At 40.7% G+C, this 22,763-nt stretch overlaps 1 protein-coding gene across 1 annotated transcript in view; it reads left to right on the top strand.

Annotated features, from left to right (window-relative positions):
• LOC105933404 (neuroendocrine convertase 2) overlaps positions 1 to 22,763 on the top strand; it is a 157,854-nt gene that overhangs the window by 129,150 nt on the left and 5,941 nt on the right. The window contains exons 12-13 of the mRNA XM_036127483.1: positions 7,603 to 7,726; positions 18,356 to 18,525. Coding sequence (XP_035983376.1) covers positions 7,603 to 7,726; positions 18,356 to 18,525 — 294 coding nt within the window. The remainder of the gene's footprint in view (positions 1 to 7,602; positions 7,727 to 18,355; positions 18,526 to 22,763) is intronic.

Raw genomic sequence — 22,763 nt, forward strand, 5'->3', positions numbered from 1 at the left:
CTTTGGTATATCATATTACCAAATCTTTACATTCTTGCAACATGTAAACTTTTGATGGCAGCTGTGACAAAGTCAACGTTTTAAGCTGTGACTCTTTACGTCGCCTCTTGAATAAGAGCTATGTGTAAGGGCGCACTGTCCAGTATTTTCTTGCTAAAAAAAACATTACCCTTCATTTTCCAAATGATTAATGTTGCTTTTTAATCTGGTGTTAGAACATGATACTGCTGCTGACCTGGTAAATCTCTCTATTTTCCACAAGTTCAGAAAACTCCAAAACAGGGTGAAGTTTTGCAGATGCACTGTCAAAGCCTAAAGTGCAAACCGAATCACTTGCACATTCAAACAAACTCTTACTTTCAACCACAAACACACACAAACAGTCTGCGATTCGCTGTGGCCCAAGGTGGATTTCTAGAGGTGCATATTTTTGCATATATCTGCATCGTTAATGAGTTTTGGGAGATCAAGCGATCTGAGCGCCCCTTTGTGGGTATTTCTTTCTATTATTTTGAATGTGTGCGTGTGTGTGTGTGCATGTGTGTGAGTGGAGAGGGGAGAGGCGGAGGGGGCCTCCATGTAAATATCACCCACTGTGTGCTGGCACCCGTCACAGATGGTCGGGGGCGAGGGCACCCTGTGGGCACAGGATGCCTATTTCTGTGTATCTGTGTGCTTTGAGGCTGCAAGGCAAAGAGTGTGACCCGGTGTGTCTGTGTATGTGAATACTTTGCACTTTGTGTCTGTCTGTCATCAACTGTAAGAACTTGTTATGGGCTTTTTGTCCCTGTGCTTGTCGCAGAGGGTTCATTTGAGTAAGTTGGGATTTGTATGTGTGTTTTCTGAAATGGCTGCAGTCAAACAACAGTGTGTGTGTGTGTGTGTGTGTGTGTGTGTGTGTGTGTTCAGTCAGTCGCTTGTGTTTAGACGTGCTACAGAGTGTGCAGGCCTGTGCTCGTGTGGCTCCCAGCATGCAACGTGGCTATGATGGCCCTGTTTTGGATGATTGATGTGTTGGAGGGAACAGCGAGGAGCCCAGGTTGGGCCAGAGCCTCAGTCTGACACGCTGCTACTTCCCTGCTGCTTTACATATGTAGACGCAGCACGAGTCCTCCTCCCCTCCCATCTGACACTGCCTCAGTCTCACAACTCAGCCAACACTCACAGGTTCTTTTTTTGGGGAGACTTTATTTTGAAGCTTCTGTTTACTGCAGGAGGGAAGACTGAGCTTTCTGCTGCAGTTTCCTGCTTCCTGCTGGACACCACACTACACCCATAATATTCTCAAAATGTTTATCTACAGATATGGAAAACATTTTGGAAACCATACACAATGAATAATAAAAACAACTTCTCTTTTAACTTGAACCTGACAAAGGATTGATGGTATATTGTTGTTTATACAATAATTAACACGAATTAGACTTTGATTTTGTCAGACATTTCATATAATTAATTTTTCCTCCACTTATGGTTTTCACTATAACACAGATATAACTAAACAAAAGCAAATTAAATGAACAGATATCTACAATTTTAATGAGATGGAGGAAAGATATGTTAAAAAATAAGAAAATTTAATTGCATTGGGTGCCACATGGTGAAGTGTGGTTTTTGCAGGCACCATATTTAAATAATGGCCACAATATACATATCTGCTATTAATTAATTGTTAACTTTTGTTTATATACAACTTTCTTAAAATTTGCTATGAATTACTTTTTTAAAGATCTGGGATTACAGAAGGTCATTTAAGAGCCACTAAATGTTATTTTTGTTCTTCTTACTTTATGATTTGTGTATTTACCCTGCCAGAGAACCCAGGATCTGCAACTAAGATGGAGTTCTCTTACATTTTGTTACAAGATCTCTTGGTAATGTTGAGAATTCAGTGAACAGTATATCCATGCAAATGCATATGGCCACATTTATTAAAATGGTAATAAGATGACCTCACTAACAATTTTATTTCTTTATTGGTAATAAAGTACATTTTTCTTAAAGGGACAGTGTGTTACTAATTTGGCTTTTAATTAGCAAAAATCAAGTATTGCTTTTATAAATACATATTCTGGCAAAGTCTAAAAACATCACATCAAAAATGAAAGCATTCCCTCTTATAAACTACTAAGAATTAGTAGTTTATAAATACATAGGTGTCAGTGCACCCACTGGGAGGTGCCATGTTGCGTCGCTATTTCTGATTTCAGTAGCCAACAGAAGACAAACTTGTCAGCCTTATCTGTCTTCTATATGAAGACGTGTTGTCGGTGCAGGACGAGTATAAAACAAGCAAAGACGACCGTAACTCATTCTATTTGCTGTTTCTGTTGAAATAGAGGACCACCCATACTCCTTGCCCAGCTAGAAGGAAGAGAAAGTAACTAAGAAAAGAAAAAGTAGTAATAACCGGGAGAAAGCGAGAGTCTATATTGCCGTAGCTATTATTACCAGGTGGAAATAATTCATGAGTAGTAGTTGTTACGTGCCTAACAGCGAGGTCGGTTGGAATTAATTTTGCACACCACAAGGTGCGCCAGTGTGAAAATCTTACACACTGGGGCTTTAACAACTAACAGCCACCTTAGTCTGTTTGTCCTGGGATCATATGTCAGGATGTAGCATCTGATACAGATTTCTTTACATAATGAGAATAAGCTGAATTGCCAGACTTGCCTGCAATACTTAATTAGAAAATAATTAAAGTTTTGTTTTTGAGCTCACGTTACACCAAACACTGGTCACTTGTCATACGAGTGTGTTGCCATTCAAGAACGGTAATTGTCAGAGTCTAAAAAGTGGTCTTATCACAGCATTTTCAAAGTCCCTGCCTTATCTCCGTCTTGGCCGTGCTGGACTTCGGATTTTTTAAAGACCAGTCAAGACCACACCTGCAATGTTCTTTTTTACTCAAACATGTGAAACTCCTGGCTGAATACAATTGCCACCAATTTTTTTTTTTTGTTACTTTTGTCTATGTACTGAGAATGATTAGAGGGATTAAAAACAAGAGGGAGAAACATTTTCCAGGGCAAATACATGGATGTTTTTTTGTCTGTCCAACACTCAAAAAGAGAGAACACTACATGAATTAAGGCCTTCACCTCCATTAGTCGCCTCCATTAACCCAGCTGGCAGGTACTACAATGTATGTTAACATGTAGCTGGATATACGCACTCTTCAGAGCTGTGTGGTTTGTCTGTTTAACATGTTAACAACTTGTCCGATTTATAGGATACTTGACATATGGTTTAGGGTCTGCTCAAGTTTGGGTGCTTAACTGAAAAATTCAGGTGTACCAACGCAGATAGTCTAGAGTCCTGTTAAAGGTTAGCTTGCTAATGAGCTGCCACAGGCAGATTCTATCTTTGACTGTTTGCAGGAACGACTATATTTGGATACTTACAGGAATACTCTTAAAATGCTCTGTCATTGGTTTGGTCTTGGACTACGTGTCTCCTTTACCAGAGCATGAATAGTACTCCAAAGAACAGTCTTAGCTGACAAGCAGCATTTTCACTGTCTTACAAAATGCATGACAATGCATTATATTCCAAACTACAGTTTAAGTGTTTCATTAAAACTTTCAACATTTTTAGGAAAGGTTATAATTCTCAGAGCAGCAACACCTAATGTAGCCGATATAACTTTCCTTTGGTTTTAAACGTGATCCAGAGGTATCAGAAAAATATGCATTAAATAACAGAATAGTGAAGGTGGTGCAGAGCATATTCCCCTTGGCCTTGTGAAAAAACACGGAGCATGCTGACCTGGAAAGGATCCAGTCTCTTTTTGAAAAAGAACCATCATCAAGTGCTTTCTCTTTCTTGTCTCAGGGTCTGTGTCTGTCTCTGTCAGCGGTCTTCTCTTTGTCTTCTTTCTTGCTAAATCTATCTTTTCCACTCTCTGTTTTTGTTCTTTTCATGTCTGTGTCTATCAGACTCCCACTCTCCCTGTCTGTCTTTTCTCATCTTTTTTATCTGGTGTTTGCCTTGCTCAGTCTCAGGATCTCTTTCTAAACTCCTCTCCATCACATGGTCTCACTTTCCTCTCACCTATTTCGATATCCTGCCATCTCTCGCCCATCACTAATCCCCCTCCCCACCACCACCTCTTCTTTTCTTCTCTCTGTAGTTTCTCTCTGGCTTTGAAAGCCTTCCTTTCTCCCTTCTTTATTTTAGCTTCTGCTAATCCCTATATTTCTTTTTCTTTGTCGCTCTCTTGTGCATTTTGTTTCTCCTTACCCGCCTTGGTTTGCCCTTGTTAGCAGCTGTTCCATTATTTTAGTGTGGATAAATGTATAGCTTAAGATTTTTACAAGGAAATGGTTGCTCGAGGTATTTTACCACTAAGAAAGGCACCATAAAAAGGTAACATCATCTTATTAAGCGTGGGATTTTGCTCTGCGTGCTGTAATAGAATGACCTCTAAGTCAGGGACATGACTCTGTGTACAAATTTAACTTTTGCCCAATTAAAACCAAGTGTGCAACTCGAAATATTGCATTGATTGTGCTTCCCAGCGACAGCAGGGTTACGACTTCTCACAGAGCCATGTCAGCCTCATAGAAAGGCATGCTGGGAGGCTGGGAGGTATACAGGCCTTATCGATCCACCTGTAGCATCCAGCTGTTTGTTTACCAACAACAAATCAATCCGGCTCTCAGCTGGGGAGCGCCAAGCCTGGCCCCAGATCTGCTCTGAGCTCTCACACACAGAAGACCACGGTTCAACACAGAATACACACAAGCATGTCGGACAGATGTTAGTGTTCACACTGGGAGATCATATGACATGAGATCCATATGATCTCAGTTAAATATAGAATGTTTGGTCCTTATTTAATCGGGATAAGACTCCTTGAGATCAAAGGTCTCATTTACATAAGTGTACGGACAGTGAGACGGTTAAACAGTTAGTTACAAAAAACACAGTACAATATCAATAACATCATTAAATAAAACCCACTCTCCTAAAATATATTTAAACAGTGGCATATAGATTTTGTTCGTGCTAAATAATTTATAAGACCCTTGAAGGACTAAAAAAGAGACCAGCTCTTTCAAATGAAGATCATCCTAAAGCAGATTCCAGGCCAATGGCGCTGCATAATGAAATGCTTGTGTACCAAATTTAGTGCAGACGTCCAACTACACTGACTGGCAAGGAAAGCATAAATCTGGTATGTAGCCTAGAGGAAGGTGTTCTGGTCAGAGGAGGCCAAATCTGAACCATTTGCTCTACATGCAAAAGACTATGCTGATCGGAAAAGTGACTTCACATCACCCTGGACACATAATCCCGATTTAAACTTGGTGGTGACATGATTTTGTGATTTTGTGGAGAGGTCTGTTGTCCAACAGGACAACAGACCTAAACATGCAGCAAGAGCTACAATGGTGATGTTTCATGTTTTAAAATGGTCGAGTCAAAGGCTGGACCCAATGGGGACTCTACGGCAAAACTTTGGAGCTAACTAACTCTCTCCATCAATCTGTCTGAGCTTGAGCTAATTTACAAAGAATAACTGACAAAAGAAATCTGTCTCTGGATGTTCAGAGCCGGTAGAGACATAAAAGACGAGCAACAGGGGTATTCTACTAAACATCGTCTTGGGGAGACTGAATGCAAATGCACACAACAATTTTCAGTTTTGTATTTACAAAGCAGTTTGTCAAAAAGTGTTCCTTTAACTTAAACATTAGGCACTACTATGTTTTGGTTTGTCACATAAAATCCAAATAAAACACATTGAAGTTTTGTAGCTATAATTTGGTAAAATGTTAAGTTCAAGGGGTAAGAACATTTTATATAACAGAGGTATATTTTCCCACCTGAGAATGACAGTTTTAATGATGTCATAGATAAAAACATTTACTCCTCTCTGCTTGTTACTTAATATTTCAAAGCAAATAGCGTTGGAGAGCGGGGATGTGCACATCAGTGTGTTTTGATTTTGTATGTAATGTGCTTCCTGGTCTCAGATTTCCTCAGCTAACGTTGAATAATTGACTATTGCATGTGTCCATTTATGTTAAACAGGTGGATTAGGCCTTAAGTAAGCTAACACAATCCTGTAGCTTCGTATGTATTTCTCCTACTGTGAGAAATGTAAGAAATGTTTCTGTGTGCTGCTGCAGTCATAGCAGAGAGTAAGGAAAAAAACTAAAAATGCAGACAATGTGGACATGCAAAGTGAAATGTTTCTTCATTTAGCTACCACATCGAATAAGTGAAATCCAACTGATAAATCTACATCTGTATTTTCACAAGTTAATTTCTTGCCTGTTCATGTGCCACTGGGTGGGAAAAAATAACATTTCTAGAGATAAAATATTTCTTAAATAACAAGAATAACATGTGTCCTTTTTATTTCCTGTCAGGATTTAAAACATAAAGAAGCCAATATGTCCACATGCTGTGTATCTTTACCTTAAAATCTAGCCTGCTATCTCATATTTCATGCCAACTTTTGTTAGAAGTGGGCCGTCCTTGTGAAACTGAAGCTGAACCTGAAGGGACCTCAGTGAGGCCACTTAAAAAGTCAAATGTGACCCGAAATCTGACTACTTTGTCCATATGTGATCAATATCTGAAAAACCTGAGAAGCACAAATTTGTTTTTTGTTTTTTATGTTTTTTTATTACAACGTAACTTTGTATGTGGTCCTAAATTGGATACAGATCAGACATTTTCCAGAGCCACTTCAGTCTTTTCAGTAATGTCTCATTTAATCCAACTTTAACAGGATCTGACGGCAACAGATTAAAAATGTTGCACGTGAACTGCCGCACACTAAAAGGCCTTGCAGTGTGAACATCACCTAAGAATCCAATCCACATTTCTTTTCCCACTAGCAGCAACACCTCTGCCTTCTGACTTCTCCTTTAACCCTCACAATGTAGGCTATACATACGTGCACCCATGGCATAACTCATAACAAAGACATTATAAAAGTATGCATCCTTTCAAGAGCATATAGTTGTTGTGCTTTTTTTTTTTTTTCAATCTCTAGTGATTCCAAGAAAATCTCAATGCTCAGAGGTCTGCTCTAGAAACAGTAAAAAGGAAGTACATCCTTGCAGCTTCAATAGGGTTAAAAGGAGAAGTAGAGGCAGGCTGCCGCTAATTACATGCACTGGATAAATTCATCGTCACGTCGATGAAAGGAGGAGCTTCGGTAGTTTGTTGGCCTGCAACATACCAGTCTGTATTAACACTACGCCAAGGCATAATAACCTCAGCAATGACCTTACAAGAACTGGCAAGTGTTTCTCTCAGTAGAGCTGGAATGCATTATAAAGACATTTTTAAACAATTTGAGGTCTTTCCCATGACCTTAACTTATAAAGTTGGAATGTATTTAACGGTTGTATTTAAGTGAGGATTAAATCATCTCATTGTATTAAAACACAAATAGATGTGAAAGTGTAAGCTAGAACTTTTTTGCAACCTGTGCTAGCATAGTGTTTTACAGTGTAAAATCACAGCTGCCAAGCGGGTCCTCCTTCTTTTCTAATATGTGTTTCTGCTGCTGGACGATTTTCTCATCAATCTCTTTTGATGGAGAAATTACATCTTTGCTGCTGTGTTTATTTCTAGGTGACTGACCACAAAGGCACTGTGTGGAGCTGCGCGAGGCCGAGTGAGGAGGAGGTTGCAGGAGCTTTGCTTAGCGCCACACTCATCCTGTACGGCACCTACCACCCACACAGGACCAGGCTCGGTATGTGAAAGTGTCAGCCTCTTTTAGTACTTTGAACTCGTGCAAACGGAGGTGACCATGCCAGCAGGCAGGGATGCGGCAGAAGTGTGACAGACACTGAGCACACTTGAAAAACCTGACAAACTATTCATTTCATGAGTCGATAGAGATCTCAGGCTGTGTTGAGGCAGAAGGGAAAACATGGTCAGTTTGTGCATTTTGGGGGGCAAATTTGTAGTCTTTGATTTGCCTTTTAGCCTAATTTAAGGAGCCAGTGTCTTTTAGACATTTTTGATAAGAGCTTTCCTTCTAAATGCATGTTTTCAATACATTACCATCACAATTTGATTTTTGCTATTTTTTCTTATTCCCGGGTCTTGAAAGTCCTTCAAATGTTCTTGCTTTACTGTTTTTCATAAGGGGAAGAAGTATTTATTTTCATGTGCTTTAAATCCAAAATTTAGGGATTGGGTTAAAAAAAATCATCTTCAAGATTTTTGCTATCTTGCACAAACAGAAAAACACCCTGAAACAGGGTTCTTCCCAGGCTCAGATAATACCTCACAAGAAGAATCAGTTTGCATAGTTTTTGTTTTTTTCTCTAACCTACGGTAATGGCTTTCGGCTGCCTGTAATCGATGAAATGACGTTCCACAAAAGATAAGAGTTGATCAACATCACTGTTGCTCCCAACATCTGACACTCGGAGGCTTGGATTTTTTGTGAAGCAAACTCACAAAAAACTCACATTTTTGAAAGTCTTCTGTCTCTTTTTTTTTTTTTCTTTTTTTTGAAAAATCAACACCGGTAAACACTTTAATTGCTAACATCAGCATTGAACGGGTCGAAAAATTCTGTAAGTTCATGAATAATTAATAAGTAATAAGCAAGAAAAAAATAGAAATCTGTTGTGTAATATGTTGATGGCAGTTTCAAACATTTACTGTGGAATATAAAATGAAGGGGCTCCTATGTGTTGAATTGTGAAGAGTTATTTGAAGTAACTTCCAAGTGTTCATAAATACCTCCAAACCCTCTCATTTCCCCACATGACATCTCTGCTTCAGTGGCTGAAGCGCTGTGGTCAGAAGTCAGCCGAGTGACCGCAGGGACTGTGATGTGTAATTACAGTGTGACCCCCCCACCCACCCTCGCTGCCCCTCAGTCTCTCCACCTCCTCTGTCTCTCCACTCACATACACCTTGTTAGCAACCACACCCGTGTCCTTGTTTGGGGGGGGGGTGTTGGAAGGGAGGAGAAGCTGGACCACTCTGTCCTGCTGGTCTCCGTCAGCTGGAGTTCCTTGTAGCCAAAGATAGACACTGTGTTGTACAAATAGGAGCTGTGTGTTGGTAAAGTTAATATATTTTCCAGATAGGATCTTAACCATAGTTTTACTTTCTCTTTCTATGTTCATTTTAACAAAATATTGTTGAAAATCAGACTAGAGGAAAAGAAAATCTAGCCGTTGTTGGCTCGTTTAAGTGCTTTGCCACGGAAGATTGAAATATGATGGAAAAGTGATGGAATTTCACCTGAAGGCCACAGCGGGGGTCTCCTCTCTCACTGACTGTGTGTGTGTGTGTGTGTGTGTGTGTGTGTGTGTGTGTGTGTGTGTGTGTGTGTGTGTGTGTGTGTGTGTGTGTGTGTTGGTTAGGGCAGGGGGTGGGGGTGTGTGTGTGTGTATGTGTGTGTGTGTGTGTGTGTGTGTGTGTGTGTGTGTGTGTTAGGGCAGGGTGTGGGGGTGGGTGTGTGTCTTTCTCCGTCTTCTCTTTTTGACAAAATGTTGATCTCTCTGTTGAGAAATCAATGGCTTCCCCCTCCTGCTCTCCTTCTCTCTCCTTCCATCCATATATCCCTCACCATGTCTCTGGATCCTACCCAGGTTCAAGCTGTTAGTCAATCTGCTGTCCACACACACACACACACACACACACTAACACTCACAGGTTCCTATTCTGCTGCTGTTCCCTCTGTCTTCTCCCTAAACATCACACTTAGTGGACACCTTGTCATTCTAAAGCCATATTACCTCCCCAGTTGTCACATAGGAAGCTAAAGGCTGTGTATGTAGTCAATACAATAAACTGTATATGTGTAATTGGCTAGGTTAACCAGGTTAACATTTTTTCACATTACGTTTCATTTATAGCTTTGATAAGGCCTAGCCAAAGTTTAGAACTTAATTTGACATTCTGATAGATTTTTAAAACTTTGCATAATAGATTAGGCAAATGTCACCGTGGCATGCTGGTAGAGTCCTACAACAGAGGCTTAAATGCTGGAATTTAGTTAGTTAAAGGGATTACACACCTATGCAACTGGATTCTCCAATTTTTTTTTATATATTTTCTCATCTATACTTTCTTTCTCAGCTGAATTGTTCACATGAAAACAGGAAAAGGTTTTAACATTTGTCTAAAAAGGTATACACTTTTTTTTTTACATTTGAACAACAGTTTGTAAACCTTTGAGAGCCATTGTACATGTCAGCTTCTAAACATTTGTTGTTTTAATATTCAATTCAGAAACTCTTTTTTGTTTGTTTTTTACATGTACAGGCAAATATTCTTTCTTTCTTTCATGCTTTCTACTAGGGCTGGACGAAAAGCATATTGATAAAATAGAAATTATATTGATCGATATCGACAGTTATCAAAAAATTCTAAACATATTATACATATTAATTTTATGCTTTTGCTTAACAACCTTTTTTTTACATAAATACTCAAACACTGGATTCTAACCCAACCCAATATTCAACCAACTTTTTACCAAAACTGCTCGTAAAAAAAGAAGAACACATGCTCTCTGAACTCTTTGAAGGGGGCGGAGCCTGGTGACGGAGCCTGCGTTTGTGATTGGTTGGGAGGATGTAATGACTGTAGTATTAGCCTACATGATAGATTAGAGTAAAGGAAAACTGCTGTTGAACTTTTTATGTTGACTCTTTTTTTTCTATAGCACCACACGTCTATCGATCGCTAGATATTGTAACTGAATTATCGTCCGGCCCTAGTTTCTACGTCCGCATGCTCTAACCGATGTATCCGTGCCTTACCTCTGCTATTTATTCAGTCTATGTTCAGTCCTCGGAGACTCTGTATGAAGCAGTGTAGACGTATGAGAGCAGTGATTGATTGCCCAGGTCTGATGTCTTTTTTTTTTTCTCCTTTTCTTCATAAAGCCACATGCATTGGACCAGCTGGTTTTTACAAGGTTTCAGACATTTGAGTTCTGTGCAGGTAGCAGCGGATGAACCAGAGGAATCCTTCTGAGATGAAACATCTGACAGATCGTTTGTGTTTTTAAGCAGAGATCAAACATGACTGATCTTCAAGTCTCTCCTCTTCAAAACTTGTCCAGGTTCTCTCTAACTAAGGTAGCCGCTGCCACTGCATGACTGAAAGGCTGATAACAGCTAATCAGAAAATGTAGCCACTAAGAAAATGCATGTGAATTTAATTGTTAAGCATCTCCTCCCACCTCTGGAACGGAAACAACATCCTCTCCTCCGAAGAAGGCTTTCTTCCTCCTCGGTCTCATTCTGCCTATACAGATTAGAGCCTGCTGTGCAACAAGCACATTATTTGTGCTGCATATTGATGATGAATGGCATAGTTCATATTTAGTCACATTTTTACACGTAATAGGAAGGGGCTCAATGCTTGCCATTTTTTGCCACTCTCTCCAGGCAAATGCAAGCTGTTGAAATAGCTGAGAGTGTTTTATTGTCTAGTTCAAGCATGCGGCCTTTGTGATTTTAACTGGAACGATAAACAGATGTCACACGGGGGCAGAGTCATTAACTGCAAACATCCAACTTATATTAGATCGACCCCAGTGATGGTTCAAGTCAGCTTAAGGGAGGAGTTAAGCTGAAATTCACAGATCAGATGCTCTCCACGCTGGGATTTCTGGATACCGAGAGCTTTCAGCAGGAGATTGGTGATGCAAGCATTCACACATGGGGAGCGCTGCGTCACAGGTATTAAAGGGGAGATGGCTCTGCCTCGGATCAGCTGGAGGACCCCATAGCTTTTAAGTGCTTTGCCATGGAAGCACCTAGAAGCATCAAGATAACGTGAGCAGGATCGCTTTAATGTGTAGTTGTGCACAATATTGCGCTGGACAGTCTTATTTGATTTGATGTTCTGCATCTTGACGAGCTGGTGTGGGTCAGACGGCTGTCAGAGACAGAATATCATCCAGTACATTCAATAAGTGGATGTTATATACTTCTTTTTAACAAGCGGACTATTAAGAAAAAGATGCTTTACACATGCTTAGACTTTATGTGTGAGCTCAACTGTCTCGTCTTTTATCAATCAGTAATATGTTTGTCTTTTTACAGTCTTTCGTTGATCCTTGTCTCACATTCTGGGGACGAGGCCACCCAAACTAGGAACAAATATCATCGGTGTGTAAGTTATGATTGTCTCCAGCCACTGGACTTATCAAAGCATGATTGTTTGCTGGAATTGCTGGTAAATGCACCGTTTCATAATTCACATGTGGAGCTTGACCCTTTCTGCATGCGGGATCTGTGCTAGGATTTGATAAAATTAGGCAGGGTACACTTGCAAATATGTATGCACATTCAGAGAATGTCAGAAAAAACAGTTCCAGTACAATAATTTTACTCCTCCCTAACGCTGAGACTGTGACATGTCAGTGAAAATACCATTTGATGGTATAGTTGTCTCTCTCTCGTTAAGAAATCAGAATTCCTCATGGGCTTTTTTTTTTTATTTAAATATTTGAAGATTTAATTACCCGGAGTGAAATCCTTTAGACCGTGATAACTGTATGCTTGGATTCCATAAGTCCTTCTGTTGGGGTACCTAAATGCAACACTTCTGCTCCCAGTAAGCCAGCAGACAGTGCATGGGAGACCTCACTCTGACAGGGGGTCTGATGAAGCCACAGCTTCAGCCTGTTCGTCTTTGTGGTCCAGCGGTGTCCTTGTGTGCGTTCCTGAGTGTTTCTCCTCTCCCCCCTGAGTGTGCTCAACCGTGTGTGTGTGTGTGTGTGTGTGTGTGTGTGTATGTGTGTGTGTGTGTTTGGCGGCCGTGCAGCAAGCGAAGGTAAATTGCTGTGATTATGTGGCAGTAATTGAACAGGGATGGTGTGTTTAATTGAGTTGTTGTTTCCTGATGTTTCTCTGTCGTAGCAGGAGGCACCATGCTGACATGTGCCTCATCTCGCCTCACCAAGATGAGAAGTTTGTTTTTTTTTTTTCTCCTTTTTTTTTCTTACAGTAAAAGGCTTTGTGGGTCTGCATTGCTTGGAGTGCGTGAGTGCGTGCGTGTGTGTGCGCGTGTGCTTTGAGACCTACTGGCATGTTTGTCTTTTTATATGAGGCTATGCATGCATCCATCTGTTTGTTTCATGTATGTGTGTTTACTTGTTTCTTTGTACGCACCTGTCTTGGCTTGCAAGGGCTGCAGCTCAGTGTTTAAGTTTTTTTTTTTTATCAGACATCATCAGTGTGTGTGTGTGTGTGTGTGTGTGTGTGTGTGTGTGTGTGTGTGTGTGTGTGTGTGTATACTTGTACTTGCAGCTGAGTTAGAAATAATTTTTTTTTGGCTAATTTTACAAGTAAAGTGAGGACCTTTTGTCTGTCCTCACTTTTTTTGAGGGTAGGGGTTAGGTTTAGCACTGTGGCGTCAATTACGTTTAGGTTAGGGTTGGGTATAAACCTGTAAAGGTCAGGGTTAGGCCATAGAAAGGCTTGACGATGAATGGAAGTCTATGGAAGACAAGGCACGGTCCTCACTATGTACGATAAACATTGTTATGTGTGTGTGTGTGTGTGTGTGTGTGTGTATCTGATCTGCCTCCTCGGCGCCGTAGCCCACTTGAAATAGTACATAGCAGCAATTTCCTACATCTCCTCCCCATTCCTCTCCTCCTCTCTCCTTGTAGATGTTCTCTCACCTTCTCTTCCTCCCCTCCTAAGAGTGACTCTCCCTGTGGAGGTGTGACTACTTTCTTCCTCTGAGCACCAGTGATCTGAGGGTTCTGTGTGTGTGTGTGTGTGTGTGTGTGTGTGTGTGTGTGTGTGTGTGTGTGTGTGTGTGTGTGTGTGTGTGTGTGTGTGTGTGTGTGTGTGGTGATCTGAGCAGCCTGGTGCTGGGCATTGTGCGGCGCAATTCATGGACAATGTCTCCAGATGAATGCCTCCATTCACAATTACAGCTTTTCCATTAGATGCAGCGCTCGCTGCCTTGTTGTTGTCTTTTCTTCGTCTCTGCAAGGGAAAAAAAAGCAATTAAAGCAGGACAAAAACAAGATAGAGGAACACAAGCAGAGTACCTGGAGAAAGAAGGAAATAAACGAGAACATAAAGGGTCTCTGGCTTCGTCTGCATGTGGAGGGGATTCTCGGTGCACACTGTCTTTTTCTCCTGAACTTTTCTGCCTAAATTACATCTCTGCCTAAGTGGCTTGCGCAACTAACCGCTGCTGAATGTTTATTACTCATTTATGAGCAGGTTTCATAAAAGATATGCTTTTAGTTGTTTAAGTATAAAGTACAAGGATGCCATTTAAGGGGTAAAACAGACACCTTCGATGTTCGGATTTTTCTTACTCGGAAAGAAAGCAACTTAGAGTAAAACTTTCAGTGATATATAGGGTAAAACAAGGAAGTTAGTTATTCAAGTCACAATAAATTACTTTATGTTGAGAACATTCTGCAGAACCCCCTCACTGAACAGGATTAAAGAAGTAACCAAACTTAATAACAATACTCATATTTGCCCTTTTTGACTAGAATAACAACTTATCAACTTCAATATCAACTTCAACTTTGAGAAATTGCCCCTGGGGCTGGAGTTTCATGCTATAACCAAGCCCGGGCTTCTTTAATTGTCATTCTGAATGACTAATGCTGACACTAATAATGTGAAAATATTACTTACATGGGAACTGAAACCCCTAAATGCTTAATAACGATTGCTGAATAAGAACATCAGTCCAGTAGTTTTCCTTGCTTTGTCTTTTAGAGGAAAGCGATGGCCAGGGTGCCACAAGGACCACAGAGTGAGAGGTGGGGTATACTTTAGGTGGTTGACCAATCCATTATGAGGCTAGCTTATAGAAATTACTGTTCAAAACGATATGGAAAGCTAGTTTTAAATGGCTTGTCTATCAAATGTTTGTTGTTGAACAGCTAGAGGAAAACACTTGAAAAAGTGCTCAGCGCTGCAGATGAATCACCAAAACCTTGACTAATGTTCTACTTTAGGTTAATAGCTATACACTTTTGCTATTTCTATTGAAACCTCGGGTTGCATAAAAACATTAAGCTCTAAGTTTGAGTCTTTTCAGCATTTTATATCTCTATTAGTTTTCCTATTATGGTGAAAAACAAGCTGCAGCATTAATAAAATAGAGACTGACCAGGTCTGAGCAATTCCACCATAAGGCACATTGTAGCAGCCTCCAAAGCCTTCAACAAGCCCAACAACAAGGTTGTTTATAGCTCTTTGCAAAAGTATTCATACACCTTGACCTTTTCACATTTTAGTCATCTGCAACCACAAACTTCAATGTTTTAAATGTGATTTTATCTGATAGACCAACACAAAATAGGTCATAGTGGCAAAATGGAAAGAAAATTACGTTTTTCTAAAGTGTTTTTCTTTATTCAGTGTAATGAAATGTGTTCAGGAGTCAACTATTTGGTAAACATAATCCCCATATATAATTTACACCCAGATGCTCTGTGAAGACCTCAGAGGGTTTTTAGAGAGCATAAGTGAACAAACAGCATCATAAAGACCCCACCAGACACGTCAGAGATAAAGTTGGGTAGAAGTTTAAAACAGCACTGGGTTACAGAACAATATCTCAAACTTTATACATCTCACAAAGCTCTGTTCAATCCATCTTTTGAAAATGGAAAGAAAAGGGCACACCTGCAAACCAACAAAGATATGGCCCTCCACCTAGTGGTGACAGACTGGACATAAAGGGCATTCATCAGAGAAGCAGCCAAGAGGCACATGGGAACTTTGGAGGAGCTCCACACATCCACCGCTCAGTTGTACTGTTGAAGGAGAAATATTACACATTGGGGAGGAAAGGCATTGTTGATACAAAGTCTTAAGAAGCCTCATTTGCAGTTTGCCACAAGCCATTTAGGAACAATTCAGTCCAGTTGATTTATACATTCCCAATTAACAACACAGGTCATCTCAAGGCACTTTAGAAAACAAAAAGAAGTAAATTCAATCGAAGCACCCTGACAGGGGCCAAGTCAAGTACACACATTCCTAGTAATTCCTAGCTAGCAAATGATACAGTCAAGTTTATTGTTCAAAAATTGGTGAAAAAGTTTTCTAGGGAAACCCAGCAGATTGCATTGGATCACTGACTTGCAGCATTCACTCCTCCTGGATGAGCACATAGAAACAGTGGACATTCGCTTGTATTGTGTCGTTGACTTTGCACCAATCCCTCATACCGAGCATGCACGTAGTGACAGTGGAGAGGAAAGCTCCCGTTTAACAGGAAGAGACCTACAGCAGAAAGAGGCTCAGTGTGAACGGCCATCTGGTTTGAGAAAACATAGCAGCAGGGCAGTCAAACTTTTTTAAAGTAGCAGGCTGCACACTATCAAGTAGGAGGGTGCATTTATGCCGGTGCCCGAGCCCTGGAGGGGAGAATTTTGAAAAATAGACTCTCCCTGATATATTTTGGAAGCTTTCAAGACAGGTGATTATTTAAACAATAGAGTCAGAGTGCATGTTTCAAATTCAATAAAAGGCAAAAAATGTGAATGATCAATTCTTCAAAAACATTTCTTTTTTATCATTATTCTTAAAACATTATTTTTTCACATGGTGTTATCATCATGTTTTAACAAGGTAAGGTAATCTCCATTTGCATAAAAGTTGTTTAATTTGAATTACTAGCACCACATAAAACAGATCAGATTGGGTGAGGTCTATTCATCTTATTATTATTATTCAGAGTTCTGTTCTAAAAACGATCGTAACATTTCTTCACGGACAAAGTCGAATTTTTATGATAAAAATACAGGGTTGGAATTTGAAATTGAATTCACATGTTGGATTTATTTCAGTCATATCGCTCTTTTCGAAATCTCTTATCCCAGTTTAATTTCACTTGCACTCATCACACACGATATCATATCATCGGCGAGGATTCTAGAGACGAACACAAAATGCATCCCCTGAAAAACTTTGATAATTTGCTGCTGTAATATTATATTTTATTATATGTAATATTATAGATTTTTCAGAATAAAAAGCTAACAAATGTGCATAATCAAAAAATATCAGAAATAAAATTATAGAGCATTGAGTATTGTAAGAAAGCCCACACTGTTTCTGGATAAATACATTACTGTATGAGTTAAGTTCTATTCCGTTTTATGCCTCTTTCCTTGTAAGTTTGAAATGTCCCATGCTCCTGAATGCACCATAGCTTTCTGACGCTCGTGAATGCATCACACTGGTCTATGAACGCGGTGCTGCACGTTTGATCTTCGCTTAAAAAGCTTTGCAGTTTCAAAACTCACGTCGGCTCTCACGGTTTTATTGCACTTTTCGGCATAACACCGGTCTGTGTTTTGATCGGAAAAGTAGCATCTCAGTTGGAACAAGGAACCCAATCACTCGTTAATGTTGCTCTCAGTGGAGACAGATGCTAAGCTGGTTTTTGGGATGTATAATCGGGGAAAAGTAGGCGGCGGCAGGAGCTGCTATAGACAGCGATTTGCCGCCGTTGACCGGCTACTTTTGACTGCCCTGTAGCAGAGACATGAAAAGAATATAGAAATACTCTTCCAGGAGTACTTTCTCTGTTAAAGAGAAACTAAAGCGTTAGGGAGTTTGAGACAACCGTGCACTTACACCTTACAGGTACCTCCCCCTTGCTCTCTGCTACAACCCTCCCTCCATAGCTCCTCCCTCCACAGCACTTCCCCCACAGCGGAGTCAGCTGTGCTGCTCCAGTGTTTATCTGTCTTTGTTTTCTGAGCAGTGCGTACACAAGAGTGATTGACACTGCTAACAACCAATCAGAGAAATTCCTCCTGGCTCCTCCTGATTGGTTGTTTCCTACCGGGAGCGGTGTATTTCAGCAAAAGGCGGTAGGACCACTGGGATTGGCCAGAGGAGCTTGATCTTCTTCACAGTTTATCTGTCTCATATTTAACTGTCAGGACATAGTTACAGGTTTAAGAAATATGTAAAAAAAATATATATATACAAAGGTTTCCTGCTGCAGCTTTGATGGCAGCTGTAGCTTGTTTACTGGCTTCATCTAGGAGAGAAACACGACTCATACGCTTAGTACTCAAGTCCAGAGGAAAACGAGAGCACATGCATTTCGTCACAGTTAAAGCTCAGCCAATAGCTGTATCTAGGAGAGAAACAGTGCTAAACACCGCAAGGCGGGGCCAAGTGAAACTGCTAAAAGAAGATGCTCTGGATGTAGATGTAGCAAACATGTAGCTCTATAATTAACAATAGAAAAATTATCCACAGGAATAGTACAGTATATATTATTACGTTTGTTGGATTTCAATCAGTGACAGAGAATGAGTTTAAATTCCAACAAAGATATACATGAACTGTGTTTAACACAGTCTCTATCGTTCCCTTTTCTGTTTTAGAGGTGCCCCTGCAGAGCATTGTGTCCATGGGGTGGCGTCACCCCGTCCCTCACGGTGGGCTGTACAGGAGGGACAGCTCCCCTCCTCTGGATCTGATTCAGTGGGTCTACCAAATGGAGAGGGACAGGAAAGTGCAAGCAGACGACATCACGTTGCCAGCCAAACACAAGGTACAGTACGGTACACAGAGGTAAAACATGCACGTCTCACACACACACGCGCACTGTGATTTACTGTTCCAATAAATCACTGGGACCGCCTAATTTCCTATGGATTTCAATTTCCCCCTGGACATTTCTGCATTGATCAACTTCAGGTGTAAGGATGTGCCAGGCGTCGCTCACAGTGACACTGACGAATGGCTCTCAGATCTTTCTATACGGCTGAACGTGTGTGTGTGTCTGTGTGGGACTGTATGTGTTTGTACGTAGGGGTATCACGGGGGGATTTGTGCACATGCAGCGTTTCTGTTCAGCTCTGTCGTCACTGGCGAGGCATTAGGACACAAATCCTTGAGTCTGAGTAATAGGATCTAAAATGTCAGAATCATACAGGCAGAGATAGGGATCAGACAGTCGTATTGAGACGACAGAGATTGCTATTGTGGTCAGATCAGCTTCTGTTTAGAGCCAGGTTCTGATTATGAGCAACAATTAGACGCCATCCAGCAACAATTGTTACTCCAAAAAAGACCAGCGTATAACACTCCGCAGCCAATTATCTCTCCGCTCAGTATTTCAGTGGATCCAATTCAGACTGAGATTTATCCTCACCTTCTGTCTGTGTCAGTTGTAAAGCATTATAAAACCAATTGTAGCACTGATAAAAGTTTGCCCTTAGAGGAAAGGTGTGTGCGTGTGTGTGCGTGTCTGTGTGTGTGGTGGGGTGTTTCTGGCTAACATGTCCTTGCAGAGGTGCACGCTCCCTGGGCCTGTAGATGAGTTTTGAGCCGGTGTTAGGAGGCAGCAGCGAGGTCTGACAACGTCTTTACCCCAAGTTCCTCCCCTAGAGGCAGATCTGAATGGATTGTAGGAGCAAGGAGGAGAAATAAATTGGAGAAAAGGATAAATCAATGCTTGGCGGAGAGGCAAACAGACCTTCCAACCCCCAGTCCACACACACACACACACACACACACACACACACACACACAGAAACGTTTCACAGCGTGCCTTTTTTTCCTTGGGCTGTATTGGATTGGTATGCAGAGCCGAGGAGAGAGACACTCAGAAAAAGACTTGGCCTACAAATAATGTCCTTTGTTTGATCCATTACGTTGGGGGTTGTTGGTGGACTGGTTGTGTCAGTGTGTGTGTGTGTGTGCGTTGGGTGGGGAGGAGGGGGGTGGGGGTCCCATCGTGATGGTGGAAGAACTGGGAAACAAATATATCTGAATGGGAGCATATCCTTCTTCCTGACAGCATCTCTACTGAGGCAGGAATAAAGATTGCCTGTTTCTGTTGATGAGTTACAGAGCTCAGAGGTGTTGGGTTTAGTCCACATCTTAAAGATTATTTTTTTAAATCTTATAATAAAGCTTTCAATTTCAGCAATTGTTTGTTTGCCTGTTGCAGATTTGTATTAATTTTTTTTTTTACTTGGCAGTGACATCTGTCTCACCAATACTCCTGCTATGAACTGGGAACTCAATGGCGAATGACTTTTTTGGGTGGCATCATTAAGTGTTAGTAGGACGGTCATAATGTGGCTATACACTCAAAAGATGTTTTTTTATTAGTTTAAAAAGAGAAAAAAATGATCAGGACTGAATTATCTTCCATTAAGTTAACAACACTGCTGTATTTTCCCATCCTGCAGTGCTGCGATGTAAGAAGCGCTGCAGTTGTCCAGACCTATACCTGTGCAGCATAAAGAAATACAATTCCAGCTGATATGAAGGAAAAAAAAAAAAGAGATTTACTGCGTTCGTGGCCAGGCTCACTGCAGGGTTTTATGAATGGATTTGTCAGTTGGGTGCGGTCGCTCCACTTTCAGTCGTCACTGAAATTGAACAAGAACTAGAGAAACCATTTGTAGGACGTCGCTCCACGCTATGGTCCCTTTAAGTAGAAATTTACTGAAGCTGTTTGTGATTAAAATGAATTATCTTTACACAGGCCTGGCCCAGGTCAGTATGCGGCACAGATGATGACGGATCAATAACTTAAAATGAAAATAAGATGGCAGTGAATAAATTGAAAGAGAACTATTTATGAAATGTCATAAGATTTGTTTTATTAACCAGCAGCAAAGGCAAACATGGCTGTTAGGATTTCACATGTGGCTGACCCCTTAGCTAGCCCGTGAGGCCAGCAGTGGTAAAGTTCAAATAAATCAGAATGTCATTTCTATCTGATGATCTTTGCACTTTGTAAAGCTCTGACCATCCAAAGGGCGTTTTGGTTGATTCTGATTTGTTTCTACTTACAGACATGTCTTTATTGGGCCCAGCGATATCTTTCTCAGTAAATGCGTTTCTAATGGGGTTGTTAACTTCAAATTCCCTCCAGATGTTGGCCACAACCCGAGTAATCCGCACATACAAAGAAATTAAAGCAAATTAGTCCACAAATGTTTGCTTTTAATTAGCTTTTTACATCTCTGTGCCTCATCAGATGTAATCACTGATGCTAAAATATGTACCTTGAAATGTTCCTTTCTCAGCAATAGCATCAACAGCGGAGTGTTATCGTCCGTACGACTTAGCATTGCTTAGCGCAGTAAATTCACTGACTGGAGAAAGATAGTTTTGTTTATTTGGTTTCCGACCGAGCGGATCAGGCTAAATATTTTCTGATCCCAGTCACCGGCCGTTTTTTGTCGGCGCATCTCTTCTTCAAGCAAGTTACCCATAACACATAGATGATGCAGCCCTGGCAGAATATATTTGGAAGTTTAATTTGGATGAGAAAAAAAAAGTCATAACGGTTATTGCAACAACAGTAAAACCATGAGTGATGCACATGAAAAATCATGCACTTGTGTTTTATATTATTTTTTGCATAATAGGTGGGTTGAATTAAAGCTCGTCTTGTAAAGATGCGTCTAAGTAATCAAGAGCCCATTTTGAACTCATCTCATTCCTCTCCTTTTTTTTTTCATGGAAATTATTGTCAACTCAAAAACGCTACGGATATCAATCTATGATAATTAGTTAAAAAGTGTGCTTTTAAACCACATATACAGTCATATTCAATAAAGGAGGATATAGGACCTGATGAGACTCATAAAATTAAAAGTACCTTTTTTAATTTACCACCATTAGGTAGGAAATAAACAAGCTTGTCATTAAGCCCACATTTATGTATTAAAAATGTTTATTGGTCTGATATCACACTCTAATCTTAAAGATTGTGTTTTCATTGGCTGTGAGTAAAAGCATTGTTAACAGAAACAAAAGCCTGAAAACATCAATATGTGTGTAATTAAGCTATAAGATTGGATTACCTTAGTGAATTGAGTTATTGAAATAATTGAAATTTTCAATAATTCTCTAATGTACTGAATATGACTGCATACCAGTTATAGGCCATGAACCCATTGTTTAAACAACAGAGTCGTCACTGGGTCTAAAGATGCTCACTTCCAGTTCAGCACCGCCTTCAACGCCTACAGTGCATTGATGTGGATGTTTAGTCCATGTGGCAATAAACCACTCATCAGCTTAAACTGCTCTTCATGCTAACTAGCAGCTATTAACACGTTATGCAGTGGTCATATAAAACACTGTATAAAGCTGCCAGGAGCTGCTGTAAAGTCCTCTCCCTTGCTTCTTAAATATGGATCTAATTGTATGAGCCCCCCTGCTGAGGTTGTCAGACCAGTTTCACTCTCGAAACAGACTCTCAAAATGCAATCAAATCTCAACTTCGACCTCCTTCTAATTATTTATGCACCGTTTTTTTTTCTCTCTCTCTCCCCATCACGGCTCACGCTGTCTGCGCTCCAACACACCGTCTCTGTCTCTCATTTTTCTGAGACTTGCACCACTCTGAGCTCTTCACCAGCTCCAGCACATCCCGTTTAGATTAGCTAGGGAGTTCTCTCTCTCTTTTTTTTTTTTTTTCTTATGCTCCGCTTCTTTTTATAGTTTGGTCGCTCGTACTGTACTCCCCGCTGCGCTTCTATTTTCATGAATGCTGTGAGAAATAATTGAAAGCGCCGTGTTCGGCGCCGTCTGTTACAGCGCTCCCACTTGCTCATGTCTTGTAAATACTGTATCGCTAAAAACCCCCGCTGAAAAGCTGCCAGTTCGGGAATCCTCGCAACGCGGAGAGACGTCGACGCGCGCCGAAAAACCTGTGCCAGGATGCCAGCGTTGTTGCTGCAGTCTGAACACTGCTCCTGTGGACTGAGCTTGTTCAGCTGCTTGGCCTTGTCGTGGTTTTTTTTTTTTTTCTTTCCTGTG

This window comes from Fundulus heteroclitus, chromosome 3, assembly GCF_011125445.2.
Source record: "Fundulus heteroclitus isolate FHET01 chromosome 3, MU-UCD_Fhet_4.1, whole genome shotgun sequence".
In the NCBI taxonomy this organism is placed as follows: domain Eukaryota; kingdom Metazoa; phylum Chordata; class Actinopteri; order Cyprinodontiformes; family Fundulidae; genus Fundulus; species Fundulus heteroclitus.